Raw genomic sequence first — 27,175 nt, 5'->3', positions numbered from 1 at the left:
ACTTCAGTAATTATAAATAACATAAAAAAAATTATAACTTAGCAAGCTACTGCCAAACCAATAGGGGCAGGTTTACGCAGGAAGCACAACATTTCCAAATGTAAATATCTAAAATGAATAAATAATAATAATGAATATAATTTTTTCACAAATTCTGTTTTTGTTGTGTATCTGGTGGTAACACTTTAGAATACCGTTTCTTACTTACTGCATATCTAATAAGGAATTATTGTAGAACTAACAGGTAATTATTAACTCACTAATGTTAACTACTAAAGAAGATGTGTTAACTAATCAGTATGTAATTAAATTTAGTGTTAAGTAACATTTAGCTAATCAATAAATAATATATTCTGTCATATACCTTCTATTAATTATCCACTAGTTAAGTTACAAGAAAGATAATTACTATTGAACCGTTATACGCAAATAGTCACTATAATAATACGCACTGTAATAAATGATGTTCTCGTTAACAAGGTTCGGGAGGAGCGCATCAGATACTTAGCCTAATCAACACAGGTGGACCACAATCTAGTAATCAATCCCACAGTATAAATATCGCTGACTTACCTCTATCCATTGACGGTTAATCAGCATCCCTCCTCCACCCCATCTCCTCACTTCGAGTTCACTTTATAATTAGACGGGGAAGGGGGGGTACTCTAGGTTCGGGCCATTCCCGAGCTCGGAGCCCTTCCCCGGACAGCACGCCAAATACGCATACCATACCTAAGCTAATTATATGTAAGCGTAAACTCGTGAATTAGGCTGTGGCTCACAAATCAAGTACATGAGTAAAAGTACAGAAACCCCGATACAATATTACTCCAGTAAAATTATAAGTAGGCCTATTCATTTTAAAAATTACTTGAGTAAAAGGACCAGTACAGTGTACTATAACAGTAGCAACTTTGTTACAATCCACTCATTAGCCTATTATGGAAATGAAATATGCATTTTGTTTGCTTTTAAATCTTTAACTTTTGATTTATAAAATGTTTGTTAAATTAGTTTAAATGTAGGCAGTATAGATGTAAAAATGTAATAGAATATGCTGTATTAAGAAATATTCAATACTACAAAGTTTATGATGACTTTTATAGTTTTTTTTTAGTGTAAGTGTGAGTCAAAATGATGTGGTAATTATTATTTACTAATAGGTTCACATTAGAATACAGTTTCAGGTTCTAAGTAATTCCTGCAGAGTTATCTGATAATTCTTTATTAATTACTAAAGGGTTCACTATATTTTCACTTTAGAATAGTCCTACTGTTTCAGGTGCGAAATAGGTCCTGCTGAATTATTTGATCATTCTTTATTAATTACTAATGGGTTCTCTGTATTTTCACTTTCCCTCAGTCCTTGCCTTAGATACAGGAATTGAATTAATGGTAATGTGGTATATGCTGAGGAGTCACACATGCAGTACTGTATATAAAATATAAAAACTTAGGTAAGCTATCGCAAGGCACTGGAGTGGTGGTGTGGTTTCTATCAGAAGCTGATTTCTTACAAAACACACTCACACAAAACAATTCACTACACAGACAAAACCTCTATAAAATTTCTTGCATTTATTAATATTGTATTTTCATACTATTACTACTGCTAATAACATTTATATGAAAGGGTTACAACTCAGTGTAATTGTGTATAACTGTTCATTAGTAGTTACTTCATAGTTATTTTTCTTGAACCTTAACTAGTAGATAATTAATAGTAGTTCTTCAGAAGGGCTGACAGAATACATATAGTTACTGATTAGCTAACTGTTACTTAACACAATCATAAAATTGATTTACATACTGATTAGTTAACACATCTCCCTTAGTAGTTAACACTAGTGAATTAAGTGTTAATGAATAATTACCAGTTATGCAGTAAGAACGAACTCGGGTGTAGTTTGAGCTTATCTACACATCTCTACACTGACCTGAGTCGACAGTCTCAAACAGTGGAGTGCACTCTGACAGACAAACTAAGTAATTACACCATTTAGAAGCATTTCATCTGCGTTATGTGTTCTATAAAAAATTAAAAAGGTTCATATTGGTGGCATATTCGCTGATACCGATATATCTGTGACATGCTCATATTGCCCGATAATATCGGCAAAATGATATATCAGTGGCCCTCTACAAAAATCTTCTTTTTTCAAACAATGTGGTTTACTGTTAAAATTAGATAATGTGTGTGATTTTAAAATAAAGTTTAATAATCATTTTATTAGTACTACTAGTAGTAGGATGTACCTTCTACTGTACAATAGTAATCTATTTCTGTCGCAAATTCTTCAAGTTAAACCAAACTTTTATTTTGACAGGTTGCTGTGAATAGTTTTTGTTTGTGTGGGCATATGATATGATCAGTGTTGGGGAGTAACTAGTTACATGTAACGGCGTTACGTAATTTAATTACAAAATTATTGTAACTGTAATTAGTTAGTTACTACGAAAAAATGAGTAATTAAATTACAGTTACTTATGAAATTTTTTACGATTACAAAGGGGATTACATTTGAATATTTACACACATCCACATACAGATTTAACTGATTTCTTTCCCAAATTGCACTGACTATTCTGGGACATACCGCCCTAATAATTTCCGGGATGCGGAAATACAGTCTGGTTCGTAGAATCCAGTCATAAAAACGAAATGCCTAACGCGGACGGAATATGCCACATTTTGGATGACTAAATCAAAAGTAGGTCAGTACACTTGAATCAAAACATGACATGGACTAGTGTCTGTGAATATTAAGCCCCAAAAATGCAATATATGACTTGCACATTCTGCGTGTCTGTGGAAATCAGGCGCGGACTGGACACCGGGAGAACCAGGACAATTCCCGGTGGCCTGGCAGCCGATTTTGCCCCACTATTTAATATCATTTTTGTATAATTGCCTGCCGAATGTACTAAAGCGATCATTTGCGAATCCGCCATTTGATAATTGAATCTCTAATAAGTTATGAATTGTTAGTCATGACTCGCGCGCTCTCCGCGCCTCCGCCAAACGGTTTGGATCAGACTCAGAGTAATCAATGCGAGAAAGAGAGAGAGAGAGAGAGAGAGAGAGAGAGAGACAGAGACAGAGACAGAGAATAGAGTGGACTGCTGGAGCAGAGAAGCAGAACGTCTGTTCAGTGTTTCAGGTCAGTTTCATCTGTAAAGATGCTTTTTTGTCTTTGTTTTTTTATTTAATTAATCAAGCAGCAGGACGTTGCTCATCAGTCATCACTCAAAATACTATAGAAAGGACATCATTATTATCTGTTGTAATGTTACAGTAGTAATTTAGCTGAAAAAAATTCAGATTTTTTTTTATAGGTTTAGGGGGAGCTATGACAGACAACAACACAACCCTTACGAAAATCCATCCATCCATCTTCTACCGCTTATCCGGGGCCGGGTCGCGGGGGCAGCAGTCTAAGCAGAGAACCCCAGACTTCCCTCTCCCTAGACACTTCCTCCAGCTCTTCTGGGGGGACACCGAGGCGTTCCCAGGCCAGCCGGGAGACATAGTCTCTCCAGCGTGTCCTAGGTCTCCCCCGGGGTCTCCTCCCAGTGGGATGTGCCCGGAACACCTTCCCGGGAAGGCGTCCAGGAGGCATCCGGAACAGATGCCCGAGCCACCTCAGCTGACCCCTCTCGATGTGGAGGAGCAGCGGCTCTACTCTGAGCTCCTCCCGGGTGACTGAGCTTCTCACCCTATCTCTAAGGGATCGCCCAGCCACCCTGCGGAGAAAGCACATTTCGGCCGCCTGTATCCGGGATCTTGTCCTTTCGGTCATGACCCAAAGCTCATGACCATAGGTGAGAGTAGGAACGTAGATTGACCGGTAAATCGAGAGCTTCGCCTTGCGGCTCAGCTCTTTCTTCACCACGACAGACCGGTACATCGACCGCATTACTGCAGAAGCTGCACCGATCCGTCTGTCAATCTCCCGTTCCATCCTTCCCTCACTCGTGAACAAGACCCCAAGATACTTAAACTCCTCCACTTGAGGCAGGAACTCTCCACCAACCTGAAGTGGGCAAGCCACCCTTTTCCGACTGAGGACCATGGCCTCGGATTTGGAGGTGCTGATTCTCATCCCAGCCGCTTCACACTCGGCTGCAAACCGTCCCAGTGCATGCTGAAGGTCCTGGCCTGATGAGGCCAACACGACAACATCATCCGCAAAAGAGCAGAGACGAAATCGTGTTGTCACCAAACCTGACCCCCTCCGGCCCCTGGCTGCGCCTAGAAATTCTGTCCATAAAAATCATGAACAGAACCGGCGACAAAGGGCAGCCCTGCCGGAGTCCAACACGCACCGGGAACAAGTCTGACTTACAGCTGGCAATACGAACCAAGCTCCTGCTCCGTTGGTACAGGGACCGGATAGCCCTTAGCAAAGGGCCCCGGACCCCATACTCCCGGAGAACCCTCCACAGGCCGCCGCGAGGGACACAGTCAAATGCCTTCTCCAAATCCACAAAGCACATGTGGACTGGTTGGGCATACTCCCATGAACCCTCCAGCACCCTGTAGAGGGTATAGAGCTGGTCCAGTGTTCCACGGCCTGGACGAAAACCACACTGTTCCTCCTGAATCCGAGGTTCTACTATCGGCCGGATTCTCCTCTCCAGTACCCTGGCATAGACTTTCCCAGGGAGGCTGAGAAGTGTGATCCCCCTGTAGTTGGAACACACCCTCCGGTCCCCCTTCTTAAAAAGAGGGACCACCACCCCGGTCTGCCATCCCAGAGGCACCGTCCCCGACTGCCACGCGATGCTGCAGAGGCGTGTCAGCCAAGACAGCCCCACAACATCCAGAGACTTGAGGTACTCAGGGCGGATCTCATCCACCCCCGGTGCCTTGCCACCGAGGAGTTTCTTGACTACCTCGGTGACTTCAGCTTGGGTTATGGACGAGTCCACATCTGAGCCCTCAGCCTCTGCTTCCTCAATGGAAGACGTGACAGCGGGATTGAGGAGATCCTCGAAGTATTCCTTCCACCGTCCAACGACATCCCCAGTTGAGGTCAACAGCTCCCCACCTCTACTGTAAACAGCGTTGGTAGGGCACTGCTTCCCTCTCCTGAGGCGCCGGACGGTTTGCCAGAATCTCTTCGAGGCTGACCGATAGTCCTTCTCCATGGCCTCACCGAACTCCTCCCAGGCCCGAGTTTTTGCCTCCACAACCACCCGGGCTGTAGTCCGCTTGGCCTGCCGGTACCTGTCAGCTGCCTCTGGAGTCCCACAAGCCAACCAGGCCCGATAGGACTCCTTCTTCAGCTTGACGGCATCCCTTACTTCCGGTGTCCACCACCGGGTTCGGGTTCGGGTTAATTTTGCTTACGAAAATTAACATTTTAATATTTAACTATAAATCCAGAGAAAATGGTTACTATTGTTTAACTGTGGTAACCAAAAATGTAAAATTATTTTACAAATATATTTATTTAAGAATAAATACAAATCCATTTGCAAAAAAAAAACAAAAAGAAAAACAAGGTTATTTTACTTTTATATAGGCTAATAAAAGCATGGTTAATTTTTGTAAGGGAAAAACATGACTCGTGTACAGTATTAGGATTTATCTATAAAGATATTGTAGTATTGTATTGTAAAGTATAGTTTTGTTCAATCTTGAGTATTAAAGTCATGAGAGAGATGCATAACAGGGCAAAATAAAGAGACTGAAGAGAAAAGTGAAGATGCAGTTCAGGAGAGAACTTTTAATTATTTTGCATGTCCCCAAATTAAAGATTTAAACCTTTTTTATGTCAGGTCCATACAAAAAAATAGTTTTGTCCATGAATTTGTTTGTATGAGTTTGAATTTTCGAGTCTGAATTTTTTTCCCAGTCCGCCCCTCCTGTAAATTAATGGCAAAGACATGGTTTAATTTACTACACATAGGCCTACTGAAGCTCGCAGTGTTTTCAACCTCTGCCCCCTCAGTATAGGAGTATACGAGCACATAAACATAATTTCTAGAACTGCTCTGTGTCACTTCATGTGCATTTTACTTATTTTGAGAAAACTATCATCATATACAAAGAGACAGCAGTTTAAAAAAAAACCACCAATGTTTCAGGAGTTTAGTAAACAGAATACGTCACATGCTTATTAGATAACTGTATTTAAGTTGATGTATATGCTTTTATTTATTATTCTTTAATTTTCACAAATTTAGAAAAGTAATCAAAAAATACTCAAAAGTAATTAGTTTCATTACTTTAATAAAGTAATTGAAAAAGTTACACTACTATTACATTTTAAACAGGGTAACTTGTAATCTGTAACCTATTACATTTCCAAAGTAACCTTCCCAACACTGGATATGATAGTAGTTTTTCTCAAATGAAGTGGTCAGATGCTCATGAGGTAACTCTCAGAGCATTTCTGGAGATTTTTATATGCATTTATGTCCTCATTTAGTGAGAGGGCCGACGCTAAAAACATTGCCAGTGTCACGTGCGCTTAGGTGGAACCGCGCGTCTGTGCCTCTCATTCACACAGAGACACAGAACATGCCGAATTCATATTCAAGTAATCTTTTTGTGGTTTAATATTTACAGACACTAGTCCATATCGCCATTTGATTTAAGTGAATTGAACTACTTTTGATTTATTCATTCAAAATTTGACAAATTCCATGACATTCCATGTTATACAGTAAATAACATTTTTATGACTGGATTGCACAATTTTGTTTGCGTTTTCTGTCACGGTGTCTGGGTTGTGTCCCTGGGTTTCCACTAGATGTCCCCCTTTCTCACGGTGTTTGTCACCTTATCACTTCCTGTTCCCTTATTTGGTCACCTTCCTCCTTGTTAGTAATTGATTGTTCCCCACCTGTCTCCTGTTCCCTCATTATCCTTCTGTGTATTTATACCCGGTCTGTCTGAGTCTGTGTTACGGAGTCCTTGTTTAATGTCGATCGCTATTCATGTCCGTCGCTTCTTGCCTTGCCTTGCCTTGCCTTGCCTTGTCTTAGTGTCTTGTTTATGTTATGTTTGGATATTCTGGTTTTGACCCTGCCTGGACTGTTTACCCCTTTGGATTACCCCTTAAATAAAGGACTTACCTGCAATTGGTTCCCTCTCCTGTGTTATCTGTAACACCAAACGTGACATTTTCCACATCACGGAAATCATAGTACCCTATACATGTCTAGAACGTATTTTTCGATGTGTTTGTATCTATATATCCATCTATCAATCCATCTATCTCTGCATATGTAAAAAAAAAAAAAAAAAAAAAACTTTTTCCTTTAGTGGAATAAAAATTAGTCCTCATGTTGCCCAATGCAGTGTATCAATAGATCTACAGTATAGTATCTTTTACATTTTCTCTGCAGTCTCTTTACACTGACCCTCTTTATCTTTAAAATATGTAGATCCTGTCTGATATTATTTCTATTTGTGCATGTCTCTCTTTGTCCCTGGTCATTATCCAGCAACACTCATATATGCATACGAATTGCGTTGGATACGCTCTCCTTTCATTCTCTTTTCATGCTATATGTCATTGTTGTTGCCAGTAGGCTGTGTGTATTTATTTAGGGGTAATTGGAGGGAGAATCTTGGGGGTAATGAAGTGTGTCCACTCATGGCTGCTCCCCTCCGCGCAGGACTCAGCAGCACAGCAAGCCAGCATCACATTGCCAGAATGCTTATTTTATACCCAGGTGGACAAACACAATTACAGGCCTCATCCTCATTGTGGTGGTCTAGAGTCTGAAGCAACCGTTTGTGTGTGTGTGTGTGTGCGTGCCAGATTGGCTGTTCAGTGGAGCTCGAGGAAGACCTTTCAGTGTCTCGGAGCCCTCTGCACCCCTGCTGTTCTCTTGCCTGGTCCTCCAGAGCGGCCGTATGATTCCTCTAACACCTCCGGTATTTAACTCTGTTGTGGAAAAGCAAGCCGGACACTGTTCATGATTTACATGTCATTTGCTGCCTCATATTGTGTGAAATTCAATTGCACGGCACAAACTGTAGCCAAGCACCCATGCCGTCTCTCTCTACCTCTTTCTCACACTCACTCTCTTCCTTTCCCGGCTGTTTCTTCATATCAGCGAAAGTTTGCTATCTGAAAAAGTGGCCAGTTTGTTACCAGTCCTCTCTGACGTTGTTGTAACTTTGATGTAGTTACTGTAACAGAACTGCACACAAGCATCACTGCACTTTTTCTAGCACAAACAATCTGGGAATTTAAACTATAAACGGTTATTGGCAAGTTATAGTTAAAGGATTAATGGACAGACATTTTATGAGTGTCTCAGACCTTTTCAAAACATAAATTTGCATAGTAATGAATTCACACATATGATAGTAAATTCACCTTATTTAGGTATTGTTGTTTATTTTGTCTTGTTGTTTTTACTGGAAACATTAATTGAAAATGACAGTGATTGTGAAAAATATAAAAAATAGTATTTCGATTCAGTTTTTCATCATACTTCAAGTGTCCAGAGGTAGATTTTTACTTCATTCTTTTAGAGTAGGCTTTCTCTTCCAGCAGATGTGAATGGTGTGTATGTAGTGTAACAGAGGTACGGTGCTGTTGTTTCTCTGGTATGTCTGCTGGGCTAAACCTGTTGGGACTGGAGAGCAGTTGGTGGAGTGTTGTTGTCTCTCCCCTCTGTCTTTCAAGTGACCTTCAGATCTCTCACAAATCCACTCTCGCCTTATATACATGCAGCTGTATCTAGAATGACATATTTTGACATGGATGTATGGATAGAACATATTTTGGAAAGAAATTGGTACTTTGGAACTTTTATTTAGTGAGGATGCATATAGTTGATCAAAACTATTCTAAAAAAACATTTATAAACATTGATATTGAATATTTCAAATAAATGCTGTTCTTGCATGAACTTTCTAGAATCCTGAAAATTCTGAATCTGTTGTCTCTGAAAACTGTGTGTATATATATATATATATATATATATATATATATATATATTTATGCATAAAAATATATATTCATACATATATTCCTGTCATTTTAAAGACATCCTTTTTTATACTCTACAAACTTTGACTGTTCCCTTACCTTAACCTGCCAATTCTTATATAAACTGTATATATACATACATATATATACATATATTAGGGATGCAACAATAAACAATACAGTTAGTCCATAGATCAACAGGTTTTGCAATTTAAAATGATTTTTTTTTTTACACTCATGTACACTGGAGAAAGAAATTGATTTTTATAGGTCTATATATATACAATATATAGTTTATGTGTGTTCTAGCCATATTGAATATTTTCATAAAACATTAAGTATACTTAAAATCCATTGCTAATCGACACATTCCATTATATAATATATTTTCTGTCTCATTCCATGAAGAAGGCTCATCAGATCTCAGAAGGAAGTTATTTCAAGCATTTGACTGATGATGTTGTGGAGTAAAAATGTATAATGTTCTCTTTTGTTGGGCAACAGGTTTAGAAATGCTTCTCATTGCAAGTCATTACAAGTGAACATGTTGTGTTGTTGCTTTGTCACATGCACGTAATAAGCAGGGAGGTATTTACTCATAAAGGCATGGAAGTCATTTAAATGCAAAACCCCAAAAAACGCAATTCACAATCACATATTTAACCGTGGATGTTGTACCAAATGATTCAATATTGTATTGAGAATTTTGCCATCTCATAAATGATTTTGGATTTGTAAGATAATAAAAACACTTTTATGCATCAAAACATTCCTCTCTCTCTCTCTCTCTCTCTCTCTCTCTCTTCAAAAGTCATCAAATTTGCGACAGCTAAATATAAAATTTTTGACAAGCCAAACATGTCAGTCTCTGAGTAACATAATTTATTCTAAGCCGCAAAATAAACTTTAATTTGAACAATAGTTGACATAAAGTTGTCATTCTAGTCAGCTCGGCATTGTTGGTTAAGGTCAAACTTCTGACTGTTAAAGTCAAGTCAAGTCACCTTTATTTATATAGCGCTTTAAACAAAATACATTGCATCAAAGCAACTGAACAACATTCATTAGGAAAACAGTGTGTCAATAATGCAAAATGATAGTTAAAGGCAGTTCATCATTGAATTCAGTGATGTCATCTCTGTTCAGTTAAATAGTGTCTGTGCATTTATTTGCAATCAAGTCAACGATATCGCTGTAGATGTAGTGACCCCAACTAAGCAAGCCAGAGGCAACAGCGGCAAGGAACCGAAACTCCATCGGTGACAGAATGGAGAAAAAAACCTTGGGAGAAACCAGGCTCAGTTGGGGGGCCAGTTCTCCTCTGACCAGACGAAACCAGTAGTTCAATTCCAGGCTGCAGCAAAGTCAGATTGTGCAGAAGAATCATCTGTTTCCTGTGGTCTTGTCCTGGTGCTCCTCTGAGATAAGGTCATTATAGGGGATCTGTATCTGGGGCTCTAGTTGTCCTGGTCTCCGCTGTCTTTCAGGGCAGTAGAGGTCCTTTCTAGGTGCTGATCCACCATCTGGTACTGGATCCGGGTGACTGCAGTGACCCTCTGATCTGGATACAGACTGGATCTGGTGGCTACGGTGACCTCGGAATAAGAGAGAAACAGACAAATATTAGCTTAGATGCCATTCTTCTAATGATGTAGCAAGTACATAGGGTGTTATGGGAAGTGTTCCTGGTTCCGGTTTACCTAATTAATGCAGCCTAAAAATCCTTTAATGGATTTGGATATTAAAAGCATATTAGTATGTTATGTGTAAGCCAGGTTATAGAGATGGGTCTTTAATCTAGATTTAAACTGCAAGAGTGTGTCTGCCTCTTGAACAATGTTAGGTAGGTTATTCCAGAGTTTAGGCGCCAAATAGGAAAAGGATCTGCCACCCGCAGTTGATTTTGATATTCTAGGTATTATCAAATTGCCTGAGTTTTGAGAACGTAGCGGACGTAGAGGATTATAATGTAAAAGGAGCTCATTCAAATACTGAGGTGCTAAACCATTCAGGGCTTTATAAGTAATAAACAATATTTGAAAATCTATACGATGTTTGATAGGGAGCCAGTGCAGTGTTGACAGGACCGGGCTAATATGGTCATACTTCATTGTTCTAGTAAGAACTCTTACTGCTGCATTTTGGACTAGCTGTAGTTTGTTTACTAAGCATGCAGAACAACCACCCAATAAAGCGTTACAATAATCTAACCTTGAGGTCATAAATGCATGGATTAACATTTCTACATTTGACATTGAGAGCATAGGCCGTAATTTAGATATATTTTTGAGATGGAAAAATGCAGTTTTACAAATGCTAGAAACGTGGCTTTCTAAGGAAAGATTGCGATCAAATAGCACACCTAGGTTCCTAACTGATGACGAAGAATTGACAGAGCAACCATCAAGTCTTAGACAGTGTTCTAGGTTATTACAAGCAGAGTTTTTAGGTCCTATAATTAACACCTCTGTTTTTTCTGAATTTAGCAGTAAGAAATTACTCGTCATCCAGTATTTTATACTGACTATGCATTCCATTAGTTTATCAAATTGGTGTGTTTCACCGGGCCGCGAAGAAATATAGAGCTGAGTATCATCAGCATAACAGTAAAAGCTAACACCATGTTTCCTGATGATATCTCCCAAGTGTATCATATAAAGCGTGAAGAATAGCGGCCCTAGTACTGAGCCTTGAGGTACTCCATACTGCATTTGTGATCGATATGATACATCTTCATTCACTGCTACGAACTGATGGCGGTCATATAAGTACGATTTAAACCATGCTAATGCACTTCCATTAATGCCAACAAAGTGTTCAAGTCTATGCAAAAGAATGTTGTGGTCAATTGTGTCAAACGCAGCACTAAGATCCAATAAAACTAATAGAGAGATACACCCACGATCAGATGATAAGAGCAGATCATTTGTAACTCTAAGGAGAGCAGTCTCAGTACTATGATACGGTCTAAATCCTGACTGGAAATCCTAACATATACCATTTTTCTCTAAGAAGGAATATAATTGTGAGGATACCACCTTTTCTAGTATCTTGGACAGAAAAGGGAGATTAGAGAATGGTCTATAATTAACTAGTTCTTTGGGGTCAAGTTGTGGTTTTTTGATGAGAGGCTTAATAACAGCCAGTTTGAAGGTTTTGGGGACATATCCTAATGACAATGAGGAATTTATAATAGTCAGAAGAGGATCTATGACTTCTGGAAGCACCTCTTTTAGGAGCTTAGATGGTATAGGGTCTAACATACATGTTGTTGGTTTAGATGATTTAACAAGTTCCTCTCCTATAGTAGAGAATGAGTGGAACTGTTCCTCAGGGGGTCTATAATGCACTGTCTGATGCGATACTGTAGCTGACGGCTGAATGGTTGCAATTTTATCTCTAATAGTATCGATTTTAGAAGGAAAGTAGTTCATAAAGTCATTACTGCTGTGGTGTTGGGAAATGTCAACACTTGTTGAGGCTTTATTTTTCGTTAATTTAGGCACTGTATTGAATAAATACCTGGGGTTATGTTTGTTTTCTTCTAAAAGAGAAGAAAAGTAATCGGATCTAGCAGTTTTTAATGCTTTTCTGTAGGATAGGTTACTTTCCCGCCTAGCAATACGAAATACCTCTAGTTTTGTTTTCCTCCAGCTGCGCTCCATTTTTCGGGCTGCTCTCTTTAGGGTGTGAGTATGCTCATTATACCATGGTGTCAAACTGTTTTCCTTAACCTTCCTTAAGCGTAAAAGAGCAACTGTATTTAAAGGGCTAGAAAAGAGAGAGTCCACAGTTTCTGTTACATCATCAAGTTGTTCAGAGGTTTTGGATATGCTAAGGAATTTGGATACATAAGGAAGATAACTTAAAAAGCAGTCTTTTGTGGTAGAAGTGATGGTTCTACCATACTTGTAACAAGAAGTAGAATTTACAACTTTGGCTATATGAAGTTTGCACAGAACTAAATAATCATCTGAGATATCATCACTTGGCTGCATAATTTCAACACTATCAACATCAATTCCATGTGACAGTATTAAATCTAGAGTATGATTTCGACAATGAGTAGGTCCTGAAATGGGTTGTCTAACCCCAATAGAGTTCAGAATGTCTATAAATGCTGATCCCAATTCATCTTTTTCATTATCAACATGGATATTAAAATCACCAACTATTAAAACTTTATCTGCAGCCAGAACTAACTCGGATGTAAAATCACCAAACTCTTTAATAAAGTCTGTATGGTGCCCTGCTGGCCTGTATACAGTAGCCAGTACAAACATAACAGGGGATTTATCATTAACATTTGTTTCTCTGGATAATGTTATATGAAGCACCATTACTTCAAACGATTTATACTTGAAGCCTGCCTTCTGAGAAATCCTGAAAACGTTGTTATAAATTGAAGCAACACCTCCCCCTTTGCCTTTTAGACGCGGCTCATGTTTATAACAGTAATCTTGGGGGGTGGACTCGTTTAAAATAATGTAATCATCAAGTTTTAGCCAGGTTTCTGTCAAACAGAGCACATCTATATTATGATCAGTGATCATATTATTTACAAAAGTGTTTTCGTAGAAAGGGATCTGATATTCAATAAGCCAAGCTTTATCATTTGTTTATCCATATTGCATCTATTTTTTATTTGTTGAACCTCAATTAAATTGTTAATCTTAACTTGGTTTGGACGTTTTTTGTATTTTCTAGTTCAGGGAACAGACACAGTCTCTATAGTGTGATATCTAGGTGAAAGAGTCTCTATGTGCTGAGAATTAACTGACCTCTGTGACGTGGGGCAGCTAGCAGACGGTCGGTTTAGCCAGTCTGTCTGCTTCCTGACTGGGCCCCAGTTAGTCAAGTATAAACACTAAGACTATTTGCCATATTTCTAGAGAGAAGAGTGGTGCCACCCCTGGAGGGATGAAGACCATCTCTTTTCAACAGGTCAGGTCTCCCCCAAAAGCTCGTCCAATTGTCTATGAAACCTATGTTATTCTGTGGGCACCGCTTAGACATCCAGCCATTGAGTGATGAGTCTGCTATTCATCTCGTCACCACGGTAAGCAGGGAGGGGACCAGAGCATATTACAGTGTCTGACATCGTGCTTGCGAGTTCACACACCTCTTTAATGTTATTTTTAGTGATCTCCGACTGGCGAAGTCGAACATCATTATTGCCGGCATGAATAACAATCTTACTGTATTTACGTTTAGCATTAGCCAGCACTTTTAAATTTGCCAAGATGTCAGGCGCTCTGGCTCCCGGTAAACATTTGACTATGGTGGCTGGTGTCTCTATATTCATGTTCCGTACAATAGAATCACCAATAACTAGAGCACTTTCATCAGGTTTCTCAGTAGGTGCATCACTGAGTGGGGAGAACCTGTTTAATGTTTTGATCGGAACAGAAGAGCGGTATTTTGACCCACGACTACGCCGCCTCACTGTCACCCAGTTGCCCTGCTGCAGGGGCTCTGTTGCCGGAACCGGACAATGTTCAGGAATCCCTGAGCTAGACGCAGGTTAAAGTGCAGGTTATGGTTCAATGGGATGGGGTTACTAACGGCAACACCTTTTCAGCATTGCAGTATGAAGTCCACATTATGCTGGACTTTGTCCCCTCAAGTGCTGTCCTTTAGTTAAAGGGACTCTTTCTTGTGAATAGTTACAACCTGTGATGGATTACACCCCAATTCATTAACACTCTGAGTAGGGCTGTCGCGATAACCGCAATATTGTAATACCGCGCTATTGACAAGCAAACCGCAGTGTTCCGTTTTTTTTTTTTTATGAGCCTGTGGCCGCCTTGTTTTTTTTTTTTTTTCAATTTGTCACTGTGCATTCATTGTTAAATAAATTAATGATACAATATGGTTACGACTGTAATTTTCTTGCGAGCCTTTGTAGCTTTATGGTGCTCATTTTGTTTTGAATAGGCCGGCTGAAACGATGGGAGGCGCTCGATCTAGTCCCAAAACCTAATGTCACGTCGCCAGTTTGGGAACATTTTGGCTTTCAACCCAATGAAAAGGGCGAGCCAGCGAATATAAATGAGCCGATATGCAAAATTTGCTGCAAAAAGGTTCCTGTGATCTAATTTGAGGTCATCAGGACAATCTAAAACGCTTAACGTGAAAAACGCTTAACGTGGTTTAATGTACCAATACAGTGATATTTACATACCAAACTCACTAAACATCATACTAATAAAGTATATTATCTACAAAAAAAATCAGATGATCCCTGAATATGAATTCAACGCGTTTAATAATTTAACGTGTTATTAAAAGACTTGCATTCATATTCAGGGATCAACATTTTTTTTTTTTTTGTACATCGTATACTACTTTATTAGTATAATGTTTAGTGAGTTTGGTTTTTAAAAATCACTGTCTTTGTACATCAAGCGTTTTCTTATAACGGTTTTCTATGGGAGAAAAAGGCTTAACGTGTTATTAAACGAGTTGCATTCATATTCAGGGCTCATCTGATTTTTTTTATAGATGGAATACTTTATTAGTGTGATTTTTAGTGAGTTTGGTCTGTTACTATCACTGTCTTAGTACATTAAGCCATGTTAAGCATTTTTCATGTAAAGCCCATTTCTGAGAAGTACATAAACAGTAAACTAAAAGCATACTTTCCTATTTTTAGTTTAAAAGAAGAATACTTATAGCCCTTTTTTCGTAAGGGTTGGATTAACGTTGAATTAGGTTTAATTGAAAATAATTAATGATTTTGCAAAGTGAATCAACATTGTTTCACCGTCGTACCTTTCACCATGGGTAAATACAACTGTACGTGCAATTATAGCCTAGTTTACATTTAGATAAACACTGTACATTATAAACGTTAAAAATCAAATGACTGGCAGCAATGGCTTTGCAATCAACTTTAATAAACTACCACATGCTCAAACTTGTAAAACTGCAGTTTTATTTTATACATACTGTATAAAACAGATGAAAATAATCCCAAACTTTATTTCGCAGTGTTTATGCATGGACTTGCATTCATATTCAGGGATCAACAGGTTTTTTTTTTTTGTACATCGTATACTACTTTATTAGTATAATGTTTAGTGAGTTTGGTTTTTAAAAATCACTGTCTTTGTACATTAAGCGTTTTCTTATAACGGTTTTCTATGGAAGGAAAAGGCTTAACGTGTTATTAAACGAGTTGCATTCATATTCAGGGCTCAGTAACAGGCATACCTGCTGAAGTCACAGACAACCTCCGCGTCAGTGCCCATACCCAAGAGAGCCTGAGCAGATAACGAGGAGTGCATCGACTCCAACGCGAATCCACTGTCCTGTTGGGCCAGTGGTGGCGCGATAATCAGTCTAGATTTCCGCTGCTGTCCAAAGTCGCGCGCAAATACGTGTAATACATGTTAGAACTCTTTGATTTCTTAAAAAAAAATGTATTGGAAAACGCATGTTCTTGTTGCTGTTTGGCATTTAACAATAAACAAAAATGTTTTAAAACGTGTCTCTCTGTCAGTTAAAAAAGCAACAATATATGCTACATAACTCAACGATAGAGCTTTGTATGCAGCAAAATCAGGATAATTTAGGCATGTTAAAAAAAAAACGGCGGTAATACCGCATATCGCGCTATTGAGCCACCCATAATAACCGCAGGGGAAATTTCTTAACTGCGACAGCCCTAACTCTGAGCAGCGCTTTAACACACTCTCAGACTCTCTTTTGCCCGCTTTCTCCCTCTCTCTGTGTCCAAGTTTCTCTCGTACACCCAGTTCTCCTTTTGTCTGCTCTCTTGGAAAGGCAAGTCGTCCATACAAAACCCCGTCTTTATCTGCCATTATCCCTTTCCTCTCTCTCCCCACTTTCTCCTTTTCCGTCTCTCTCACTTGCGATTCTCCACCCATGTCATCTTGAGAGCTGAGAATACCTGCTGGCTCATTAGCTCCTTCCTCACGGTGCTGCACACGCATAAAGAGCAGCGATGGCTAACAGCAGAAGCCTTTAGCTCGCTTTCACACACACAAATGCACACGCTCACGCACACTTCCCTTAAGCTTGTGGGTTGCTCTTATTGGGCTGAAGGATTGAGTCCCACACCTCCATTTGTAGTTGCATCGGACAGAGTTTCTTTTTTTGTGTTCTTCTAGCACACAACACACATGTAGCCTGGAGTGTGAGCCAGTGAACAGGTCCACAGAGAGAAACGACACAGTAACCCATGGCTGACCTCGCCACTGCTGCACGTAATGTGTTTAAACTGTGTTTGAACCCCACTTCTGGTTTAGGGGGTGGAGGGCAGGAGGAGAACAGGAGCTGGGTTTTGCTGGACAAGTGGAGGATGGACTAGAAGGGCTTCAGATTGTATTTGTTTGTGGTCGCTTTTGGGGAGTTTATCACTGATCGCTCAAAGTGCCTCCAGTCTTCAATGAGCAAGAAAGGTCAGAAAAGGTCAACAGAATTATATAGGGACCTTATGTGTTGCTCTTCTCACTGTAAAATTGCAGAGGAAATGGTAAACTGATGGGATGAACATTTAGGCCTGGATTATACAGTCGTGGCCAAAAGTTTTGAGAATTACATAAATATTGGAAATTGGAAAAGTTGCTGCTTAAGTTTTTATAATAGCAATTTGCATATACTCCAGAATGTTATGAAGAGTGATCAGATGAATTGCATAGTCCTTCTTTGCCATGAAAATTAACTTAATCCCAAAAAAACCTTCCACTGCATTTCATTGCGGTCATTAAAGGACCTGCTGAGATCATTTCAGTAATCGTCTTGTTAACTCAGGTGAGAATGTTGACGAGCACAAGGCTGGAGATCATTATGTCAGGCTGATTGGGTTAGAATGGCAGACTTGACATGTTAAAAGGAGGGTGATGCTTGAAATCATTGTTCTTCCATTGTTAACCATGGTGACCTGCAAAGAAACGCGTGCAGCCATCATTGCGTTGCATAAAAATGGCTTCACAGGCAAGGATATTGTGGCTACTAAGATTGCACCTAAATCAACAATTTATAGGATCATCAAGAACTTCAAGGAAAGAGGTTCAATTCTTGTAAAGAAGGCTTCAGGGCGTCCAAGAAAGTCCAGCAAGCACCAGGATCGTCTCCTAAAGAGGATTCAGCTGCGGGATCGGAGTGCCACCAGTGCAGAGCTTGCTCAGGAATGGCAGCAGGCAGGTGTGAGCGCATCTGCACGCACAGTGAGGCGAAGACTTTTGGAAGATGGCCTGGTGTCAAGAAGGGCAGCAAAGAAGCCACTTCTCTCCAAAAAAAACATCAGGGACAGATTGATCTTCTTCAGAAAGTATTGTGAATGGACTGCTGAGAACTGGGGCAAAGTCATATTCTCCGATGAAGCCCCTTTCCGATTGTTTGGGGCATCTGGAAAAAGGCTTGTCCGGAGAAGAAAAGGGGAGCGCTACCATCAGTCCTGTGTCATGCCAACAGTAAAGCATCCTGACACCATTCATTTGTGGGGTTGCTTCTCATCCAAGGGAGTGGGCTCACTCACAATTCTGCCCAAAAACACAGCCATGAATAAAGAATGGTACCAAAACACCCTCCAACAGCAACTTCTTCCAACAATTCAACAACAGTTTGGTGAAGAACAATGCATTTTCCAGCACGATGGAGCACCGTTTCATAAGGCAAAAGTGATAACTAAGTGGCTCGGGGACCAGAATGTTGAAATTTTGGGTCCATGGCCTGGAAACTCCCCAGATCTTAATCCCATTGAGAACTTGTGGTCAATCCTCAAGAGGCGGGTGGACAAACAAAACCCACTAATTCTGACAAACTCCAAGAAGTGATTATGAAAGAATGGGTTGCTATCAGTCAGGATTTGGCCCAGAAGTTGATTGAGAGCATGCCCAGTCGAATTGCAGAGGTCCTGAAAAAGAAGGGCCAACACTGCAAATACTGACTCTTTGCATAAATGTCATGTAATTGTCGAAAAAAGCCTTTGAAACGTATGAAGTGCTTGTAATTATATTTCAGTACATCACAGAACCAACTGAAACAAAGATCTAAAAGCAGTTTAGCAGCAAACTTTTTGAAAACTAATATTTATGTAATTCTCAAAACTTTTGGCCATGACTGTATAACACTGATTTCAGACACTTTCTAGCCTGATCTTAGTATTTCTGTGGCCATTCAAGCCCAGTCTGCATATTTTGCACAATTGGAGTTGTCAAATTTTATGTATCATCTAGTATTGTATGATGTATGATATGTACAATTTCTTACCATCAGACTTTGATTCCTTCTGTTTTATATATTAGAGCAGAATATGGAGGTAATACGGTAGTGTATTATAAATGATGACCCAAATCTGAATCTCAAGTGTTTTTAATGCCACTAAGATGTACTTGGCCAATTTCAGCTCATATTTCCATTATTTTCAGATGATAAAAGTACTAAATGTAATGCAGCCTTAAGTCGACTTAACATTTGGCAACAAAACCCACAAATAAACAATTGTTATAAAGTTTTAGTTATACTTTAACAACCTGTTGTTGTTGCTATTGTGTTTTTAGTATGTGGTTGTTAGCCTTTAAACCATTCTTTGGAGTCCGTACAAACTTTCTGTTCATCAAAGAATACTGAAAGAAAATGTATGATGTTTCCACAAAAAAGTGTATATATATATTTTATTTTAAACAAAAGTGCATGTTGATTTTCAGTGAGAAAAAGATTTGCATTAAGTAATTCAATGCAAACTGTTCAGTTGCTGTTTTCTTATTTTATTAGCCATTTACGTTAATATAGACACCCAAGATGTTTTGATACACAATCATCATGTTTTATAGTCACTTTTTGCTATATCTTCAATCTCTGAGATTGAGATCGAGACAGAGATTGAGCTACAAGTGGTTGAGCATTGCATTAGCAAGCGCAAGGTTGGGGGTTCGAATCCCAGGGAACACATGTTAGGAGAAAATTTTTAGCCTGAATTCAATGTAAGTCGCTTTGGATAAAAGCGTCTGCTAAATGCATTGAAGGGTACGTTCAGATTGATGTAGGACAGTGGCTTAGCAGTTCTTCAGTGCTAACACGCTGCCACTTGTATGTAAAATTTTCATATAAAATGGGTTCAAACAAGCATTCTGAGAAGCTTGCAGAAGCAGAGGTGGTGTTTCTCATGTCATATCATATACTGCCTTCATTTCTCAACTCAACCAATCGGATATGAAAGCAGCATTTACACGTGTTTGTCCTCTGTGCCTTTTGCACCCCAGAGTAGCTTGAAGGCACCCGTCTCTGCATTCATATTCTGGCAAGCCAGCCCACAAGCGCCTTAAGCCCCCAACATACACCCAACACCCATCCGACAGCACTCAGGGTCCATTCCTATGGCACCTCTCCAAATCCGAACGAGCAGAGAGGAGTGAAAACTCCCCCTAGACTCCTGACCTCTGTAGTCAGTGGCCTAAAGACACACAGCACAATGGACACAGCTGACCAGAGGGTGGGATGCAATGAGAACGATACTGATTATGGTATACACTTGGGTTTTTTGTTATCTCGGTTACTTTTGCATGTCCTCGGGTGCTTGTCACTTGGATTGGATTTTGAATAACGTGCAGAAAGCAGCAAAGGAAAAAGAAAGTTGTGATAATTATAGGCCTAACGCCAGAAGTAATTACTTCACATTATTTCATGTCCAGTGGTTCTGATTTTATGTAGCACCCCAAATTGCATATTGAGAAACAAAGCTGTATTTAAGAGCACTAAGTCATGGTACTTGTTTAAACATGCTTAATTAAAAAACCCACCATGCAGACATCACACTTTGCTAGGAAGTATGTATGGATAAATACACATTTATACATTTTTATATATTACATTACATTACATTATTTTATATTATTATTTGCTAAATAAAATCCAGTATTTTTCTCTTACAAATTTGGTTGATTCCAAAAATAATACTTGTTTTGCTCTAGAACATCACACTTTTCATAGCATTTTTTGCTTTAAACATACATTATTATTCATTAAAAAAAAAATTGTACCTTTCTCTTATACAGACTACAACTATTTTATGCCTAATCCTGATTTAAAAGTTAAATTTAGAATTTGGATTACTTTATTTTGTCATTTAAACCCAAAACTTTTGAGAGTTGACTTTATTTTGATTAGTGCATTAAAGCTGACGTGTGTGTGTGTGTGTGTGTGTGTGTGTGTGTGTGTGTGTGTGTGTGTGTGTGTGTGTGTGTGTGTGTGTGTGTGTGTGTGTGTGTGTGTGTGTGTGTGTGTGTGTGTGTGTGTGTGTGTGTGTGTGTGTGTGTGTGTGTGTTTCAAGTGGTAGAGCATTGCGTTAGCAGTGCAAGGTTGTGGGTTCGATTCCCAGGGAACACATGTTAGGTAAAAACTGTTAGCCTGAATGCACTGTCAGTCGCTTTGGATAAAAGCGTCTGCTAAATGCATAAATATATATATATATATATATATAAATTTGAAAAATCTAAATTTTTATTTTGTGTAAAAAACTATATGTGAGATTATATTATATTATATTATATTATATTATATTATATTATATTATATTATATTATATTATATTATATTATATTATATTATATTATATTATATTATATTATATTATATTATATTATATTATATTTTTGAATTCAGCATCATCAAACCAGGTCTGCAGGGCTGTTGTATAATATATATAAATTATAAATTAAATATATAAGTTATATAAATTATACACTATACTTTTATATAGGTCACCTCACAATAATCTCCATATACATAAAAGTTGGAAATGAGATTAAGTATTTTTGACCTCTTCTTGAGTCACCGCATTGTATTAGATTTTTTGGGACTGTAAATAGGGCCTACTTAAAGTGGGCATTGGTAAATTTTAAAAGAAACTAATCTGAATCTTTAGTTTCCCTAAAACTGCCCTGTTGTATGGAGAACCAACGTGATCTCGTGATCTCAGGCTTATTCCATGTGAATATATTAAGTTAATATATTGGGTAAAACATTTTGGCTTATGCATTTTGAGTTAGGGTAAGTTCGGGTGAATTCAGGTAAGTTGGGCTACTTTTGTGTTACATCTTGCCTAATTCACCTGTATTCACTACATAGAAAGTCTGTTACTTCAGTCCAAACTCCTCTGATCCCAAACACAATCTCCTGTGAGATTTGTGGTGATTCTTCACAAGTGCCAGTGAAACGTTGCTGGAGGGCTTTGAAGCTATTATCAGTGTGAGGTTTTGTTCGGTGAGGAGAGTTATTTGTAACCCTCTTAAGGAAAGCCACTCTTAATGTTCCTCTTGAGAGCCTCTTGTAAATCACTTCAAGTGTTTTAAACTGATTTTGTTCAAGTGAGATGCTGGCAGATCTTGTTGTTGCTTTATGCATGAAGCACTTCATGACAACGATTGCCTCTTAATAATCCACTCATCCCTTGAATGATCCTAGAGGTTTCTGTGGACTCAGTTTGTTGTCTTTTCTGTTATGATAGAAGGGTGTCATCTTCCCCATCCCATTTTATATGCAACTATGAAGAAGCTGTTATGGTTTTTGTTTGTTTAAACATCCCGAAACTGATCATGCAGCATTGACCCAACCAATGAGTTTGAGGTGGGCTCTTCTGCTTGTCAACCAGTGGCAGACAGCTGCAATTCTTTAGAAGATGTGTTTGAAAACAGTTTGTGATTTAAATGGTGCAGAAATTAACTCTTACTAAGACTTAATCTATACCAAATGCATTATGGGATCACAGTTCCTGTATTCCCTCAGTAGGACATTGTGTGATCAAGGATGTCTCATGTTCAGGTCTTCTTAGTCACGCTATACTAGTAAAGATTGGTCTGGCCTGCCTTGAGGCTGAGAGTAGCATGTTTCATATTTCAAATTGTATGCAATATTGGGCTTCGAGGAGCCAAGTCAAATTGGTATGTTTTCTTTTTTAATTACACTTCAGTGACTTCAAGATTTAGTTAATGTTGCCAGCATTAGTCTTTACGAGATCTGTATTCTAAGCAAAGTAGTTATCGTGGCCCTTTTGTTTTTTTTTTGAAAGAATAGATTAATAAATATTTAGCCATGTTTTAAATATTATTATATTTAATTTAAATAATATAAATATTTGTATTATATTATATTATATTGTCGTTAGCGCCAAGTCAAAGTGTTTTCTTTTGTTCACATAAATATTTAGCCTTTTTTATATATAAATATTTATATTTATACATATATTTTATTTACTATTGATATTATAATTATATATTATTAATATTTTATTTAAATCCGCACACACACACAAACAAATTGTTGCTACAGATATACTGTTACTTCTTTTCACTGGAATCCAAAAGAACACTTTTTAAGAATCTTTGTGTAGCTCTTTTAGATAAAATGTCAGTGACCGCATCCGTTAAGGTCCATAAATGACAAAAACATTTGAAAATGTTTTGAAATGACATCATAGTGAGTAAATAATGGCAGGGGCTGAATTATCCCTTTAAGTTCCAGCATTATCAGATCTGTAGATCCCTTCTCATGTTCTTCAGGATTCCTCTAGATAAGCTCAACATTTTGATCCTGGGTGTCTCCAGGTTGGGATGCATGGTAGCCTTCAGGGCTTCAGGGGAAAAAGGATCTGAAGCTTTTAAAGGCGTGTGGAAGAGGCTGACGGAAATTACAGATTGTCCTGAGCTTCCGCCGGCCTACTCTTTAAGGAACATGACATGCCTGCTGTTCAACAAACAATAGGAGCTTTAGAAGCCCATTGTTGGTAGGAGATAAACATCAACTTGAGGAAAAAGGTCACCTGAATCATGGCTGCAGTTGCAGGTATGTTTAGCTTGTGGCAACTGACTTACCGTACTGAAGTGTATTTAATCATACACTTGACTACTCTCGACACAGTGTGTGTGTGTGTGTGTGTGACTGTTTGTGTGTGCCTTGCACTGAGCTCCCTCATTAGCCTCTTTAGCACAAGCTTTTGGTATAGCTCATTGCCTTGTCAGAGATTAGTGCCCATGTGGGGCCAAGTTACCGTAATAAAACGCTTGATTCTAATGACTCTCCTCGAAGCCTTAGCTCTACGCACAGACTTTTCTCCTGAACCGTCAAAAAGCTCAAGCTTCCCTCAAGGGTTTTTAGTGGCACACTAACAGTTATACTTCTCGGACCATTTAAGGTGCATGGCCAAGCGTCTAACGCGATTTGTGTTCACACACTCTGTTTGGTCTGTCTGCAAACACGGGCTAGGATGTTTTCTCACCTGTCTTAAGTCTACAGGTCTTCAGTGTAGAGCAAAGAAGCTGAAACAGGCATCTCTGCTGAAGTGTTCGCGAGCACTTATTCATTTAAACTGATCACAGTTTGTAAATGTTCAGTTTGTTGTATTCAGCAATATAAAGATGCTTTTTCTTTTTTTACGATCTGTGGTAAAAAAGTAAAATTAATGCAAGAATATGAAACTATAATACTTGATGGTAATGACTGTTGCTCTGTTTTAAAATCTAGATCAGTGTTATTTTAGTGTTATTTGCTGTTTATAATTTTATAATATATATTAATATTTAGAATTCACTTTAGTTTTGGTTTAAATTTAATTTTAGAGTATGTTTAGTCTTTTTTTATTGTGATTTTCTAAATTTTTCATTGTCCATTTAATCTTATTTTTATTTTAGTGTTAGTAATTGTATTACTTCCAATATAACATTTCTAATAATCATTAGTTTCTATTTTCCATCTGTATATATATATATATATATATATATATATATATATATATATATATATATATATATATATATATATATATATATATATAGATCTATCTAGATCTATATATATATAGATCTATCTAGATCTATATATATATAGATCTATCTAGATCTATATATATATAGATCTATCTAGATCTATATCTATCTGTGTGTGTGTGTGTGTGTGTGTGTGTGTGTGTGTGTGTGTGTGTATACATATATATATTAGGGGTATATATATTCCATCAGGTGCGTGATTTCACATAGAGCAGCTGTAACTACACAGAGCCGTTGTTAACTGAGAAGATGCGCAAATCCACGTTCATTTTCAGCGTTTATTTGCGCATCTTCTCAGTTAACAACGGCTCTGTGTAGTAACAGCTGCTCTATGTGAAATCACGCACCTGAGGGAATTTACCGCTGATTAGAGAACCGGCTTTACTGACGAGATGCGCATTAACGATCGGCCGATCGTGATCGGAGCAGCCCTAATATATATATATATATATATATATATAGCTTCCAGAGAAGGCAATTGCAGAATCAAGTTTTGTTTGTGATTTGTATTTTTGTGTTTATTCAATAATTGCATTGTTAGTTAGCTACATGCTAACTATTAGATATTTCTGTTGCAAATAAATCTGTTATTTTGGGCTTCCCCTTCATAAAATAAAAAGAAAAAAATTCTCAAAAATATTAAGCAACGCAACTGTTTTTAATAAGAAGAAATGTTTCTTGAGCAGCAAATCAGCATATCAGAATGATTTCTGAAGGATCATGTGACACTGAAGATTGGAGGAATGATGCTGAAAATTCAGCTTTGCATCACAGAAATAAATTGCTTTTAAAATATATTAAAATAGCGATGTTTATTTTAAATTGTAATACTATTTCACAAATTTCGTCTTTTTACTGTTTTTTTTATCAAATAAATGCAGCTTTGGTAAACAGAAGAGATTCTTCTTAAATGCTTGAATATAGTAATAAGACAATATTATGGTTTACTATTATTATGGTTATACTATACTAGTGTACCTGTTTGTTTTGCATTTGTAGCTTCAGCACTTGCCCTCCACATTATTCTTTCAACCTTCCTCTTACATCCTCTTTCTCTCTCTTTCAGAGACTGCATTTGCCTCCAGACCTGTCAGAGACGGTGAGTCGAGTGAGTAAAACAGAACTGGCAGCAGGATGTGGTTCCACTGCCACGGGCAACAAGCATCTAGCTTTCTAGCGGATTCCCATTCCTCCGCCTCGCCGTGATGTTCAAGGGCAGGAGACTACGCTACAGTCACACCTGCACTGACACACTCGCTCTCATTATTAGTGAATGAGAGTAAGATGGTGCAACATTTAGTAGTTACACAACATAGGGAAACTTACAAGTGATGTCCAGTGTCACAGAAACCTGACAAGTACCTGTTGCTATCTTTGGATAAAGCTAGGATGTGATGCAAATAACCAAAAACACTGGTTTGGCTACCAGTGTCATTTCAGTGCAATTCAGCTTATTTAGCTAATAAATATCTGATGTCAATAAAGTTTCTACAAAAAAAAAAAAGTCACGTGGAAAATATTTTTAACCCTCCGCTCCACTTCAGTCTATTATTTCAGGTTCATAACATCTCACTCTCTCTCTCTCTCTCTATATATATATATATATATATTTATTTATTTATTTATATATTCAGGGTTTACTTTACTGGCATTTTTATAACCACACAAAAAAATATCCCCAAAATTATCTGTAAAAGCTTGTTCTCATTACTACCCTATAAAATAAAAAATCTATTAAATTGTTTGCATACACAATGTTTTTTTTTTTTCAGTTATTAATGCTGGGTTTTGGGGGGGGTGACCTGATTTCCATGTTTACCATGTAATACTGACCCATATAATATCATATAATATACGTCACCTAAGGCTTCACAACATCATACTGCATTTATTTACAATTTAATTATAGTAACATCCTTTTGCATTTATAACATTCCATCTTAAATTAAAACTGATGTGACCCTGTTTGACTTCGCAGGGAAATTACTTTTTTTAATGTAAAAATGCATGCACAAATTATTATTTTCTGCTTCTGAATAAATCTGCATGTGAAAGCATATATTCGTGAGGCAGGTATGCCTTATATACACACATTAATGATAAACCCTATAAATAGTTATCAGTGTTTACACTTTTTTTCTTTTTTAAATAGACAGTATATTATATGCAGTCAACAATTTTTTGCAATTATAATTACGTTTATAGAGTGATCAGTCTGCTCAAATAGTCACGTGGTGTGACATGAATACATGTTAAGAACAAACATAGTTTAGCAATTATTTCTATTCTAATAAGACGCTAGTTTTGTTGGAAGTGAAATATAACACGTATAACTTTAGTTGTGGTTTGAGATTTCTCCATTCTTTTCACTTCCACTGCTGTCTTTGTCAGAGCTGTCCTGAACTCCCATAAGCCACTACTTGACCC

General features: G+C 38.0%; 1 protein-coding gene across 1 annotated transcript in view; it reads left to right on the top strand.

The window, feature by feature from the left end:
- LOC132101805 (elongator complex protein 4) overlaps positions 1-26,157 on the top strand; it is an 81,159-nt gene extending 55,002 nt beyond the window's left edge. The window contains exon 10 of the mRNA XM_059507029.1: positions 25,815-26,157. Coding sequence (XP_059363012.1) covers positions 25,815-25,925 — 111 coding nt within the window. The 3' untranslated portion in view covers positions 25,926-26,157. The remainder of the gene's footprint in view (positions 1-25,814) is intronic.
- The last annotated feature ends 1,018 nt before the right edge of the window (positions 26,158-27,175 follow it).

This window comes from Carassius carassius, chromosome 2 (assembly GCF_963082965.1).
Source record: "Carassius carassius chromosome 2, fCarCar2.1, whole genome shotgun sequence".
In the NCBI taxonomy this organism is placed as follows: domain Eukaryota; kingdom Metazoa; phylum Chordata; class Actinopteri; order Cypriniformes; family Cyprinidae; genus Carassius; species Carassius carassius.
This window is presented reverse-complemented; position numbering and strand designations above follow the sequence as displayed.